Source organism: Sphaeramia orbicularis, chromosome 21 (assembly GCF_902148855.1).
Source record: "Sphaeramia orbicularis chromosome 21, fSphaOr1.1, whole genome shotgun sequence".
NCBI classification, from domain to species: Eukaryota; Metazoa; Chordata; class Actinopteri; order Kurtiformes; family Apogonidae; genus Sphaeramia; species Sphaeramia orbicularis.
In genome coordinates, this window is record NC_043977.1 from 48,912,045 (window position 1) to 48,927,335 (window position 15,291).

The window sequence follows — 15,291 nt, forward strand, 5'->3', positions numbered from 1 at the left end:
ATGACACTTGAACACTTTCCTCTTTGTTCACTTTTATTTCCAAGTTCTGAACAAACTTATAGCAGTGTTGACTGTGGAGATGGACAAACATGAAAAACTAGAGCCATCTCAGAGCTCTGTATGGATCAGGCTTTTGGCTTTCTTCATGTTGTTGACCACTGTTGAAAGAAAACAAGTAATAACAGTAAGAAAAAACAAAGGTGTTTCTGATGCACAGCACAGGCTTTGGTCTAGGTAATAGATACAATTTCTTCTTCTATATTATTATTATTATTATTATTATTATTATTATTATTATTATTATTATTATTACTATTATTATTATTATTATTATTATTATTATTATTATTATTATTGTTATTATTAATCATCATCATCATCATCATCATCATCATCATTAATAATGGTGTAGTCTTTTGTTTCTAGGCATAAACTATTTTAAGATAATTTTAATGATGTATTTTCTTGTTCCATTGATGACTGTTTGTGGGATGTTCATGCGATGGGTCAGAGTGTTTTTCTTCTTGTACTGCTGCTGTTGTAACAAAGCAATTTCCTGCAAAGGATCAATAAAGTATCTATCTTATAAGCCTCACCAAAATATTACTTTGTATGTATTCCACCAGTCATTAAATGGGTTACAAACAGGCTGGAGTGGCTGAGCATTAACATCCACCCACATCCTGTCATTAAAGGCGGGGTGGTTACTCACAGGACTGGATGTCAGCAGGGCTGTAGGTATACAGGTTTTCAGGATGAATCCCAGAAATATCTGCACGAACAGTTTTAGATGGATCTACAGAAGAACACGACACAGACACATGGAATTCATACAGATGCCTTTAAATACAACACAAGGAGGCCAAATAATCCTCGTTTAACCCAGTTGGTAATAAAGTTAAAATATGACATTTACAAATAGAACAGTGTAGAAATTTGACAAAAAGAATACCTCAGATACAGTCCAAAGACTATGTTTGTTGAATGTTTCAATATATAGTCTACTAGTAGTAACGGTATTTTAATTTGAAAATGAACGACAAAGATAATTTACTTAAATTCTGTGATCTGGTCTGTTTTCTGAAGGGCTGCATCCAATGTGTCTGATTAACACAGACGCACTGGTGCAAAAAAAATATTAGAATCTGAAAACATTCGTGGTTCAATCTCAAACTCTGTTGGAATAAATTAGATCTAGGTCATTAATAATGTTTTATAGGGTGGGCTACCTAAACTGGGATAGTGATACTCAAAAGTTAAGTCCTCCACTTCTCAGACTGTCACTTTGAGATACCAATACATGAAAATCAGCTACACCTTGTTTACAATGTATCTGAAGTACATTTTAAGGTATGCCCACATTGGCTTCATTAGGAGCCAGTGTGTTTGAGGAAACATGAAGAAAGCAATGAACAAGGACTGAACATGGAAGTTAGAGTCCAGAAGACAAAGCTTAGAAATGAGCAATATTTATATCTATTATGTCCTCTGCTTTAAAGGGGAAAAGAATAGGAGAGAAAACAATAATAAAATTAAAACTATGTTAAATCATATAAGTTCTTACCAACAAAGATGATTCTGGGAACATAATAACCATCAGGTGCCATGTTTGGGTCTGAAGTCTCCTCCTGTGTGACATCACAAATGAAAGTTTGTTATAATATACATAACGATTTGTAATATAGTTTTAAAGCTGCATTCAGAATTTCAAATTTTTTACACATGCTATATTTGTTCATCATTGACGTGCCATGTTTGAATGATAATAATATTATTGTCAGGGCTAGTTTTCCCCTGGTTTGGTTTTCAAGGTTAAAGGTCAAACTAAGTAATTCAAAAGGACCCAGTCCGTGTCCCCCCCCCCCCCCCCCCCCCCCCCCCCCCCCGACCCTGGATCAGGAAAGCAGTTCCTCCACCCTGACCCTGGATTAGGAACCCGTCCCCCTCACCCTTCTCGTTATTCAGTGAAACTAACCTAAATGGAAGTATAGATTATATTTAATGTATGGGTGTGTTTCATGTATTTCATGCTGTATTTTGTACAAAGTTACTTTAACTGAGTCAGCATTTAAAAAGAAATATGTTTAGTTACCACCAAGTTGAGCATGATGAAATCCTCTTTGGCCATTGTCTGGATGGATTTTTCAGCAACAAATACCTTTTTCAGGTCTATGAAAAACATTGTTAAAATTTGTTTAAGAAAGGCATCTTGTCTTTGTTAGGTTTTTTAGCTCCATAGAGACCATGTTCAGAAACACGTGGCCTGTAATTTCAGACTTTTCCAATAATAATAATAATAATAATAATAATAATAATGATAATATGCAAGAGGATGAATTCCATAGTACTATGGTTGTCTTATATTATGACTGAGAAATAACTGACTGGCAACACTTACTAAACTTTCAGTATGTAAATCAAATAAATAACTTAAATACAGCTTTTTCCCTCTGGCTCGATGAGGTTAGAAAATAAAAGCCCAGTTTTTGCGTGTCTTGTGTAGAATGTATATTTTACATTGAGTATCTGATGCAGTACCTTGGCAGTAGGGGCATTCCTCTCTGTGATGGATCACCATCAGAGGTTTGTTGCTATGAAAACAATAACACATTCCTGAGCTCAACAAGAATAATGATGGGTGTGGATTCGGTCTGATGAATTAGAACAAATAAAACCTCAAATGTCTGAATTGCAGACATATTAACTGACTTAGCACACAGAGTTATAAAAGTACATTTTATCCCAGAGTATTCCTACTCACAGAACACATATTCCTACTCACAGAAAGTACAAATATGGAAAAAACAAAGAGCATCAATTATGTATAGGACATATTTGTATTCAGATGATTACCATCAGTACTCAATCCAAATACTGCACATATTTACACAAGTAATCCTCATGTGTTGTTTACCTCTTGACCATCTTTGACAGTGCCTCTTCATAACTCTTCACCCAGCTGATGCTGTTCCCCCATCCTGCACAACACAGCACCCATGAAGGGAAGGGTTAGGCTACACACTGAACAATGGTGGTTTATTTTAAGAACAAAAACATGTGAATTCTTGGCGGCCGTGCTGCAGGTTGTGTCTTAAAATGACTAGACATGTGACCTGAGATTATTCCTCAGCCATCACCAGGAGACAATAAGTCAGTAAAACCAGACTAAAACAATATCTACCAGTTGGAAAAAGTCATAGTAATAATTAATTTTTCATTTTTAAGTTCATAAAAACCAAGTGGCTAACTGACACTGGCTAAAATCAGCTTGTGAGCTGACCCACTGTAGTATTGGCCAGCGTGGCCATAACGTGGGTCTCCATTAGCATATTCTATTCTCTGCGTTCATTGTTCTACCATCAGAGGTAGACATCGGACGACTAAATACTGGTTTATTTTCCCTCACAACAGTTTTTAGAGGGTAGGTTTCTTACAACCACAACAAAAGTCTGTCCACTAAAAAACTATAACAAACCTTAAAACAAGGATAAAATAATGTTTCCTTAATATTTTTCAATTGTACTTTCCTGAATGAAAAAGATATCTTTAGAGAACTTGACATTGATTTTTCATTTACTTTTACTCAGTTTTAAGCAGTTTTGATGAACTGCTCCACCCCCTATAAACTGACCACCTTGAACCTTAATAAGAGGTCAAGTTGCTGCTACATTACAGTCGCTATTGTCACTTTGTTTCCACCAGTAAACTGTTACTGCTGTTCATGTTGCTTCTTACATGCACCACCACCTTAATCTGCTGTTGTTGCTGTATATTGGGCAATATTGTACATATTCAGAGGTTTAATTTATTATATTTTAGCAGATTTTATGTAGCTTTTATTCTATTCTATTTGGCTTTTATCTATTTTTTATTTATTATTTTATGCTATTTCATGCTGCATACACAAAATCCTGGGTAACTGTATTTCATTCTGATCATGTCTGATGATTGAATATTGGTCTGACATATATTTGACTGATATAATCCATTCAGCGTCCCAGTGGTTGGTTTATCTCTCACCTCTGGACATGTTCTTGGTTTGCTTTGCCTTTTGTTCTCCGGCACCAGCACAGAAAACAAAGAAAACAGCAAACAGGAGCCAGCGAAGCATCATGATCACTCAACTGAAGGAAGTTGACAGTTATAGCAGATTGAAAACATCAGCAGAATGAGAACTCAGCCTCTCACTGCAGTCACTACGTGTGATAAACTATTCACAGATTACCTAGTACACAATGTTGACTCACCAAACAAACTGGCAGTTATTACTAGTTGTGAAACTATAACAAACCCAATGCAGTCTTTAATAAATGACCCTAAAGCTCAAACATTTAGGAGCTACAGTCAACAGATTATGTTACAGATTATTGATGTCGAATGATGACAACAGCAGCCATAAGAAATGCCATAAACACTTAGTTTACACAGAGGTTTCATTATTATGAAGCTTTTACCACTTTAATGCTTAAAAGGGTAATTAATAAACTGTAAATGTATTTTGTCACATAATATTCCAGGTCATTGTATGTCTGCTTTCAATGATGTATCATCATACTCGAATATATAAATATATCATATTTGGTTCATGTATGTAAACACAGATATTTATTTCTGAAGTAAGAAAGGAAAAATTTAAATATTGTTCAAAGGTCATCAAAAACAAGTGTATAATAATGAAATAAGTTTGTTTCTAGAGACAAAAGCACACATGACACGACATAATAAATAAACTATTCTTATAGTTGGTGCATGTCTTACCTTTACAGCACGTGTGAAGCATCTGCACAAATGCCTGAGTTTAGGTGTTTCTGAACCTGACTCACCAAACAGGTTTGTCTGAAGTACGCAGTAAATACTAACTGAGGTCATACACAGTACTACACGGCAAATACTATACTGACTGAAGTAGTACACGGTAAATACTAACTGAGGTCATACACAGTACTACACAGCAAATACTATACTGACTGAAGTAGTACACAGTAAATACTGACCCAGGTCATACACAGTATTACACAGCAAATACTATACTGACTAAAGTAGTACATAGTAAATACTGACTGATCACAGCAACTTCTACCAGAATACTACAGACTGCTACAGAATTCTGCAGAATAGTACAGAATCCAACAGACTACGAAAGGCTACTACAGACTACTACAGACTACTTAAACTACTACAGATTACTATAATCTGCTTCATATACATTTTCCTCTAAAAGAAACACAACAACAGTCAGTTGCTGATTGTCTGTACTGCGTTCAACTTGTCATTCAGGTTAGTTTGGGTGATGACAGTTTAACTTCATTTATTCATCCAACATTACATTCCTGACCCTACCTAAGGGGAAAATGTCCCTGTGTTACTGGTTACCCTGTTTGTAGTACCTACAAATGTATTACGTTAATGTATGAGATTTGTGTACTTCCCACTTACTTTTTAGGCATGTGGTGTAATTTTAATACCAACCACTCATGACTTTGCATTGCCCTCAGTACATATTGGCCTAAAATGACAATGGAAGCAGGTTTTACAGGAAAATATTTATATATTTGCATTTGGTCCATAGATCTGTTGTTTACATAGTTATTAGATCACACACAAACTAAGGCAGTTGTCTGGCACCTTATGAGGTTTAAATATCGATAAACTAGTCAAACTTCAATGCATTTATGTCAAAGTAAATTAGGTATTAAGGTATAAATTCCCATTTTTTTTATTTGATCCATATAAGAGCAGGGGCTCTAACACAACACAGTGACGGAAAGTTCAGTCTGTTTCATTAAAACATCCTGATGCTTATTTGTAAAACAGCTGTAAAATAATTCAAAGAGGTGATCTAGTTCAGTTGTTTTAGTGGCATAACTTGAAGACTTGTAACAAAACCATCCAGAAGCTGTTACTTAGCTGTGAACTAGTCACATTTAGGTTTTGAAAACTAATCTTAAACAGTGTCTGAGAGGAGGGTGAAGGACAAAATCTGTGCAGTTCTGGACAATTCTTCTCACCTTTTGCATGATGACCTGTGGATGATGGGCAGCTCATTCAGCCAGCATGGGTATCCCACCCAGGTGCAGGACTGAAGATGCTCCTTTTTACCAACTGTCTGACTTCTTAAAGTATATCCTGCTCTGAACAGACTTTCTGCATCTATCAGTGTCACTCACTGCACACTTGTTACTTTAGTTATTATTATTATTATTATTATTATTATTATTATTATTATTACTACTACTACTACTACTACTACTACTACTACTACTATTTTTTGTCATTTTAGTCACTTTAAAATTTTTTAAAAATACTTTTTAATCTTCCCTTTATTTTTCTATTGTATTTGATGCCTATTGTCTTGCTGCTTTGAATTTTGTTATCCTTGGGGGATAATAAAGAATATCTTATGTTAAACTATTGGGGGGGTAACTTCTTATGTCTGACAGGTAAAAAGAGTATAGACAAAGAGAATGGAGGAAAAAATTTAATTAAGATGCTTTTTGATTTAGATCAGTCAACACATGAAATTCATGCCTTTGGACATTTGGAGGATGAGAACCCATGCATCTATCTATCTATCTATCTATCTATCTATCTATCTATCTATCTATCTATCTATCTAGAGAGAGAGAGAGAGAGAGAGAGAGAGAGAGAGAGAGAGAGAGAGAGAGAGAGAGAGTTCTGGATTGTTATCTGTTGCTATGGACACGCAGCCTAGTAGTTGAGAGCATGCGCAGTATGCATTCATGATGCAGTTTGGGATTGAGTACTAACATAGAACCCGGTGACTGATTCCCCAGTTTATTCACTTTGTATTGATATTTTGGTTATTTTTCCGTTTCCACTCGTCATATTTGTGTTCCGTCGGACCTCTGCGATGAACGGGGCGGTGATAAAAAAGACGCAGGACACACTGGGCAAAGTTATAAAGAAACCTCCACTGACGGAAAAACTGCTAAGCAAACCCCCGTTTCGATACCTACACGACATTTTCAGTGAGGTAAGTTTGGTCTGATGACGTTACCATCACCACTGACGGTTTTATAAGGATGTTTTTGTTTTTTATAAGAATGCACGTGTTTAACAAACATTGTCAGTTTGATGTCTTTGACGTAGAAAACATGCTAGCACTTAGACTAGCATACAGCAAACAAGCTAACCATCTAGCTAACGTTAGCCCTGCTGCTTTCGGAGTTTAGCCAGTCCAATCCACCAAACTGTCAACACATGTAGGATTACGACTGTCCAGGCACTTTATTATCTCACTGTGGCTATTCACCAACAGGACAAAGAGAATGGATGTATCCCTTTAAGATACGTCGTCTTTTAGGATGCTAGTATGGGGTAGCTGACATTAGTTTGTAGGTGGATGTGTCACCAGCGTCTCCCGTTGCTAAGCATGTCCTCAGTACGGACAGGAACCAGTAAACCGGGGTAACACAGATGACAGCACCGGTGGACAGTGACACCACTGGGGACAAAGTTGGAAACATTGGTGTCTTTCTACGGATCCGTCATGTTGACTTCAGTAATGCTGAACACAGCTGAGCTTTAAATAACCTGTTATGTTTCTGAAGCAAGGAGTAGACGCCTTTTATGCACTATTTGAGTCGTGTTATTTTTTAGCTAAATGCAAAATAACTAACCTTGACTGGATGATTCTGAAAATCTATGAAGTGTAATAATGAGCATCAAAAAGATGTCCCCTGCCGGCTGGCTAGGATGAGCCTGGCAGCCTTTAGAAGCTGTGGAGTCATAGGTCAGGTGGAGGTCAGGTACAGTCCAAGCCAAGGCTAGATAATCCCTGACAGAAGGACAATACTAACAGTACACTGTCCTCCAAGCTGACTCTCAAATCCAATAAATACGGTCTAATTCAGTAATATCTCAACAATATTTATTGTCAGCTTTAACAATGGATTCCACAGGTATTCTAAATAATTGATTATAGACAGTGATTATATTCACCATCAATAAATCCATCCTGTATTGTCTTGATTAACTAATTACCTGTTTGGTCCATACAGTCTGAGAACTCAACTGTCTCAACTATTGTCATCAAACTGAGTTTTAACAAAGCTCAAAATGATGTCTTGTTTGTTCCACAATGCAGAGATTTTCAGTTATAGTAGGAAGAACAGAAAAAAAACCTTCACATATAAGAAGCTGGACTCAAAAAGTGTTGACTATGTTTGCATGAGTAATTACTCAAACTGATTATCAAAATAGTTGTAAATTAATAGTCTGCATCTTGATAAATCAACAATTTGTTGCAGTTTTAATGTGAGCACATGAAAGAATCCATATGTCCTCATTTCAACATTGATATGTTACCTAACGTTACCAGTTAGACAGTGTTGTGGATGCTGTTTATTTGTTTGTTTATTCACAGACAATAAACATCAATCAGCCATTGTTAAAGCCATATTTTGGTGTCTAAATGCGTCAACCTATAAATATATAGTAATTTGTGATTATTGGTTATAGGTGATAATCAGTCTGTTCCTAGAACTGAACATGAAATCCCTGACCATCAAAACATAGGTTAGATTATGTCCACCCTGATGTTACTATGCTTGTTTTATGAAATATTTTATGAAAAACTGAACATATCACCTTAAATCTGGCCCAGGTCATCTTGACTAATGTATATGACGTTGGTAAACTGAACTAACTCAACAACTGAACAGCACAAACAGCACTAGAATGAAAGGTCAAGGACATTACATTAACTTAGTTGTTTTCCTCAGGTTTCACAGTGGTTTGTGCTGTGGATACGCTAGGGGATTGTGGGGGTTGAAGTCCAAACTTGAACATACTTTTAATCTTCTGTCATTACAGTATTTGTTTGTGTATGGTTTGAAACATTGGAGTATTTGTACACATGGTATTTCCCTGGAACAAATCTAAAAAGTGAGTAAAATAATTGAGCAACAGTAACTGTAAAAAGGTAGTAGAGGTGTGAAAAACAACTAAGTCCTTTGAGGAAATGGTTTGTTTTGCAGACAGAGGTGTGATGCTCATCCTCAGTCCATTGGTTGGGTTCATATTTCACTGTTGACTCATTTATATTTGATAAAGGCAGGAGTGTTGACATGTGGAACCCCTTTTTTATAGTTAGCAGTTTGTTGGAGATGATTTATTGTCTGTTGCTCAATTGATTTTTTGCAATAGATATTGGTGTATATTGTAATGTTTGAGTGGAGTTTGAGGGTCATTTAATGCATTAGTTTCATGTAAAAACACAGTTAGAGTAATAGACATCTGTACAAAAACAGGAGACCAGTGATGATTTGACAGTAATTAAATAACTTACATTAAAGTCCAAGACCTTATCCATGTGGTTTGAAATGGTTGAAACGCATGTAGCTACTGTATGATATCCCAGTCAGACTCTTTAAATGGGCCTGTTTTTTAATTAAAATAAAATGTTCATATTAGTTTATATTGATAGCTATCACACTAAATGTCAGATCCTTATTTCTTCCCAGTTTAAAAGAAAATTTTGGTCCTGAATGAAAGAAAAAAACAAATGGTTATATGCGGTCTTAAATTTTTATTTTTAGTCAGAACATAACAAACACTTTCCAAAGAAACCTTTTGGAAAAACACTCGAAACTATTGCACCGATATACTGATAAAATCAAAGATATGTATGAATAAAATTAAGTAAAACAACAAAACATTAGGGCCAATCAATAAAAAATGAGCTAATCAGATCATTCACTATGATTAATTACAATTAATTGGATTTTTTTCTTCTCAAGACCTTGAAATAAACTTGAAATAATTTACATTTAAAAATAAAAATCACAGAGTTAATGAAAAATGAATACAGAACTGTTACTCAATAACATCTTTTTACCTTCAAAAAGACATATTTCTTATCTGCACTGACAGAAATGAGACCAAAACCCGGGACTTTATATTAAAGTACAGTTTGTATGATGAGTAATAGCATTTTCAGATATTGCACTTGTGATGTAATTTGAGACAAAATAAGATAAGTTTGCATTCATTACCAGTTTGGTGGTAGCTACTCTGAGTGGAGCCACAGGCTAGGGCAAGGGTGGCCAACCCTGGTCCTGGAGAGCCGCTATCCTGCATGTTTTAGATGTATCCCTCTTCCAACACACTTGATTCAAATGATAAGCCTCTCATCAAGCTCTGCAGAAGCCTTATAATGACTGTCAGTTGTGTTGGAAGAGGGAAACATCCAAAACATGCAGGATAGTGGCTCTCCAGGACCAGGGTTGGTCACCCCTGGGCTAGGGCTTTGTTTGATTTACCAAGCATTAGCATCCTGACTGTGATAGTGTTTTTCTTTTGGGGTGCGTTTACTGTGCATGTTTATCTATATCTAGTTAACAGTGACAATCCATCTCAGACTTTGTCTAGTAAATGTGTTAGTTTACAAAAATTAAGTTTGAGTTAGATCATAACAGATGTCTGTAACATTCTGATAAATTCTCATTTGCATCTAATCAGTCTATTTCCTGGGTTTGTGAGACATTTAGTGTCTGTGTTTTTGTTGGATGGATGATGTGGTCATGAGTGTTGGAGATGCACAAAAAAAACTGTGCATTAATTTTCAAATCATTTCAGACTTCTCACTGTTTTCCCCAAGTTTGAGTTTGATCCATATTTGAATTTTAATAGAATTAAATGGTTAATATGCGGACTGTCTTCTAAGTGTTTTGTTTTCTTTCTTTCTGTCCACTTTTAGGTCATCAGGAGCACTGGATTTATGAAAGGCCTATATGGAGAGAATGAAATGAAGTCAGATAATGTCAAGGTAAATCTTTGTGGTTAAATATATTTAACTTTCTGGTATCTTGGTGAGCAAATTCTGGACATTTTGCACTTCATGTTATAAAAGGTCATATTATTTTTCACAATTTGTATTAGGTCAGAATTCCAAAGTTGTTAATTTTTGCACGATTTTTAATATTCTGACCCAGCCACTAAAATCAGCATATTGTAATCAATGGAAAATTACTGCACTAGCACCCTTCTCCAAAGTGAGTAAAAAATGCACGTTGACACATTTTTGGGACATCTGACCTAGTACAAAAAATAATAAGGCATATTAACCAATGTTGCTGTTAATCACTGACATATGCCAGGCTGCAAAAATAAATAATCCAATTTTTAATATAGTACATTGAAAAAAGTTGTTTTTTTGCATCAAAAAGTATGGTTTTTTTACATTACAAGCATGGAATTTAAAGGGTTCAAAATATGACAGTTACTGAGTATTTGCTCTTTGTGTTTATGGCACAAGTTGATGAAATACAAAATGTAAAAAGTAAAAAACTAATTAGAGAAAAAATATTTTGACGTTACTTCAGCACTGTGCAGATTACACATTTTTGGTGGTTAGAAGGACCTCTCTGGGTGGGATACTGGAAGGTAAAGCACCCATTTTTTTCCCCTGGTTCTGTGACGTTGTCCTTTTTGCGTATAGTTCCATTTTTGTCCATTTACAGCCCTGTGTCTGTTCATGTACTTGCTTGAATATTTTCATTGTTTGTTCTTAAACTGCAGCGTTGCTTGTGTGTGTTGCCTGGTGTTTGTGCATTGTAACACTATACCTGCCTTGTGTGACACACACTGAGTGAGAGGATCTGGCATCACATAAGTGAAAGAGTCCATCGAGGTGTCAGAACTCAGGTCCACTGTTTAAGGCCTGATGTCCATGTAATACTGCACAAGGGGAAACCAGAGAGCTCTGACCTCAGACAGCTTACATGGCTTTTTAACACGTCTCAACAAGTAATGGTAATGCATTGTTTTTGTGTTGAGTTTTTATTTAATACAGTTTCTTTAGATTTTTCTTAGATATCCCAGAGCTTAAATTATATTAAATTCAACTAGAAATGGTTTAAAATGCTATGCATTTTTGTCATTCATGTGAACCACCTATGCAGAGACAGATAACTACACGACGAAACACTAAGGTTAAAATTTAAAGATACTGAAGAGTCATTTACCTCATAAGCACAACAAACAACACACGAGAATGACACAGTTGTAATGTGACTCTGGTCAGAAACATTCAGGACAGGGACTGTACTCATGTCCGTAATTATTGATCATGTATCCATGTGTCTCTGATGTGTCAGGTCTAAATGGTTAAGTAAACGTCTCCATAGCCCCAGTTCAGAGGATGGTATTGAGTGTTGTAGAAAACACTATGAACTCTGCTGGTAGAGTTTATCAGCTGTGACTCAGTGGAACCTGGTGCAGGCTGAACTGCCTCCATGTTCTGATGTTACACCCTGGGCAGGTTTCCCATGAGCAACAGATAATGGATGAGTCTGAGTGTTTATCTTGGTGATTTGTCCACAAATGGGTCAGCTATTCACCCTCTGCTGCTCTGCACAGTTTTACTCTTCAGGCTATCCTCGTATTTAGTGCTTTTAATTAATTAATCATTGTTCACAGTGAATGAAATTTGGGAACATTTAGAAATAAACTGTGACATGCTGTCCTGTTTCAGAACATGGTTAGTGAAAGTTCAACATGAAAACTATGTTGACCCCTAAGAAAAGTCTGGGTTTTCTGTCTAAGAAGCCAACAGTTTTAACCCGCCCACTGCCAAATTTACTTAAAAAACCCAGAGTTTGTGTTTTTGCTCCTCACTGAAACATTTCTTAAATCATACAGACAATATTGCAGAGAAAATTCATTATTGTAGAGTTTAATAGATAAGGATGACATTCAGGTCAACAGTCTGTTACTAGCTAACTTATTACTAATATTAGCATTGACATGCACTGTAGTAGTAAATCTAAACTGCGATGTCTGACCTGACATTCACAAACCACACATATGAGTGTAGAATGATGTCCCTGCATTAGAGCTGCATGATTTTGGCAAAAAAAAAAAAAATCCCGATTTTTTTTTTTTTTTTTTTTTTTTTTTTTCCTCTAAAAACTCAATTTTTGAATTTGATTTTTGGGTTAAACTACAAAAGACAGCAGAAGTCAGCCTGTCATTTTTATGAGCAGCCCGCAATAAAAGGCACTGCTCCCTACCTCAAATCTGTGATGGTATCACATGATGGGCCCACAGAAGTTTTATATATATATATTTTTTTTTGCGTTAAATCTTTATTGAATTAAGTAGAGTATACGAACAATGTGTACAACAAGAAAATAACATAAGTTTGCCAGGGGGAATACACTACAATACAATGTCCAAATCAGAGCAAATACTGATAGTTTTTATAGCCTCTTTGGTTCCAGATTTATCTAACAGCTTTAAATAAAGTTCAACATCTTTCAAAAAATAAAAAAAATATTTGGTTTCATTCACAAACTTACATTTGTGAATGAAAAATTTAGCAAGTAAGAGAAATTAATTGTAAAAAATTATTATTTTTTTTTTTTCCTTTTTTGGGGTATCTGGGCCCACAGAAGTGATACCAATGTAAGTCAGTGACAGGTATCAGTTGTGCATGCATGGACCACGTAATATGAGTGATCCCCATGTGGTTATATTTAAATTGGGGGATCCATGCGTGGAAGAGACCGACCCAGGACATGCTGGAGGGATTATATCCTCAGAGCTGGTGGATATGGCTGGGCAGAGGGCTGTCTGGGCTCCTCTGTTGAGGCTGCTGACCCGGTGATCCGGACCCGGATCAAAAGAAGACAGTATGGTATGGATCCGGGACGATGTAAGATGAGTGATCCCCATACAGCTATATTTCAGTTGCGGGATCTGTGCGTGAAACATCGGCTTACATTGGTATCACTACTGTGGGCTCATTAACAGATTTAACGTCCGTCGTCATTACACGGACTTCTGTGAAAGATCGTTATCACAGCCTACGGTAGCCTGAAGGCACGCTGCCGGGAGGCACAAGAGAGATGAAATCGATTTTAGGATTTCCCTTTTTTCAAAAATCGTCCTAATGAAAAAATCCAATTTCGATTTAAAATCGATTAATCGTGCAGCCCTACCCTGCATATTCATTTATAATTAAAAAAAAAAAAAGCCATTATGTCAGTAATTCACTGTCGATAAGCTATCTGTAAATCTAAGACTCAGTTTTATCAGTGATTTTAAGGTTTATGTACCTTGACCAGCTCAGGTGTGGAAGTAGTTTAGGCCAAGAATAAGGTGATTAACTTCAGAATAAGAAAATCCATTCAACCTCAAGTGATGTGAACTATAGCATGTATTCAGACTGTTCTGTAAGCGTGACCAGACGATATTAGAGAATAGTTGTGTTTCTTAGGGGTTTAACTCTTCTAAATAGTGTTGGGCTATAATTCACACTGGACTTCTTTTACTTTCCACTAGCAGAGTGTCTTTATTTCAACTCGTGTGCATCAGTCAGTAACAGTGTTGTTTCTGTTTATAGGATAAGGATTCAAAGATCACCTTCCTCCAGAAAGCAATAGATGTTGTGATGCTGGTGAGCGGTGAAGCCCTGGCAGCAAAGCCAGCTCGTATTGTGGCTGGACATGAGCCTGAAAAGACCAATGAGCTGCTGCAGGCCATCGCCAGGTGCTGCCTACACAAGGTATGTCCTAAAGGGGATTACAAACACACTAACAGTCCTGTTTCCTTCAGCTTAGGGGACGTTGCACTGACCTAGTCTAACCTTATCCACAACCACAGCAGGCCCACACTAAGCCCAAATCTTAACATAATGAAAGCTGAATGCGATATTCAATATGGTATCCTGCATCTGAAAAGAGTCTCAGACTCTGTCAGCAATGACATAAACTCCCCCATTAGTTGGAGACTAATGGGGGAGTTTATTTATTGATGTCAGTCAATCGATCAATCGATCAGTCAGTCAAATTCTATTTATACAGTGCCACATCATAACAAAACTTATGTTATGAGAGAGAGAGTGAGAGACAAATAGAAACAGAGACAGAGACAGAGATTGGGGGAAAAGGGTAGAAATAGGGGGAGACACATGGATGCACAGCAAACTGAACAACTGTTAAATACTACAACTGCTGTTGCTAGTATACTTACCAATAGCCAGAACAGATGTCCATAACTCTTAATACTACTACTCCAAATACAAGTACTAACAGTGGATGGACTACTGCTGCAGCTGTTAGCACCAATAGTGGAAACCTCTACCATCTATGTAACTGTATAATAAATACTATCAAAACTATATGGATAAATGAATTATAATGATGGAAGCAGGAGAGAGGCAGGACTGCAGCGGCAGATCCAGAGATGATCCAGGGAAAACCTGTGAGGACATAAAGCGCAGAGACTCTGGGGAAGAAGTCAAGTCAGTAACATGTATTTGCTGGT

The 15,291-nt window shown here is 36.5% G+C and overlaps 2 protein-coding genes across 6 annotated transcripts in view; one reads left to right on the forward strand and one right to left on the reverse strand.

The window, feature by feature from the left end:
* Positions 1 to 5,087, reverse strand: LOC115412120 (anterior gradient protein 3-like). 2 transcript variants are annotated; one of them, XM_030124429.1, is made up of 9 exons: positions 4,969 to 5,087; positions 4,759 to 4,836; positions 4,021 to 4,134; positions 2,915 to 2,978; positions 2,539 to 2,591; positions 2,093 to 2,169; positions 1,565 to 1,628; positions 713 to 796; positions 1 to 158 (listed from the first exon to the last, which is right to left on the reverse strand). In XM_030124429.1, exons 3-9 carry the CDS (start codon positions 4,112 to 4,114, stop codon positions 109 to 111), a joined length of 486 nt encoding a protein of 161 aa, XP_029980289.1. In that variant the 5' UTR covers positions 4,115 to 4,134; positions 4,759 to 4,836; positions 4,969 to 5,087; the 3' UTR covers positions 1 to 108. The 2 variants fall into 2 exon arrangements, with proteins under 2 accessions (XP_029980289.1, XP_029980288.1); XM_030124428.1 differs by having other exon boundaries at positions 4,021 to 4,124; positions 4,759 to 5,087.
* A 1,652-nt stretch (positions 5,088 to 6,739) lies between these two features.
* traf3ip1 (TNF receptor-associated factor 3 interacting protein 1) overlaps positions 6,740 to 15,291 on the forward strand; it is a 40,993-nt gene continuing 32,441 nt past the window's right edge. For all 4 annotated transcript variants that reach the window (XM_030124420.1, XM_030124419.1, XM_030124421.1 and 1 more), the window contains exons 1-3: positions 6,740 to 6,994; positions 10,721 to 10,789; positions 14,369 to 14,530. In XM_030124420.1, the coding sequence (XP_029980280.1) occupies positions 6,872 to 6,994; positions 10,721 to 10,789; positions 14,369 to 14,530 (354 nt within the window). In that variant the 5' untranslated portion in view covers positions 6,740 to 6,871. The remainder of the gene's footprint in view (positions 6,995 to 10,720; positions 10,790 to 14,368; positions 14,531 to 15,291) is intronic.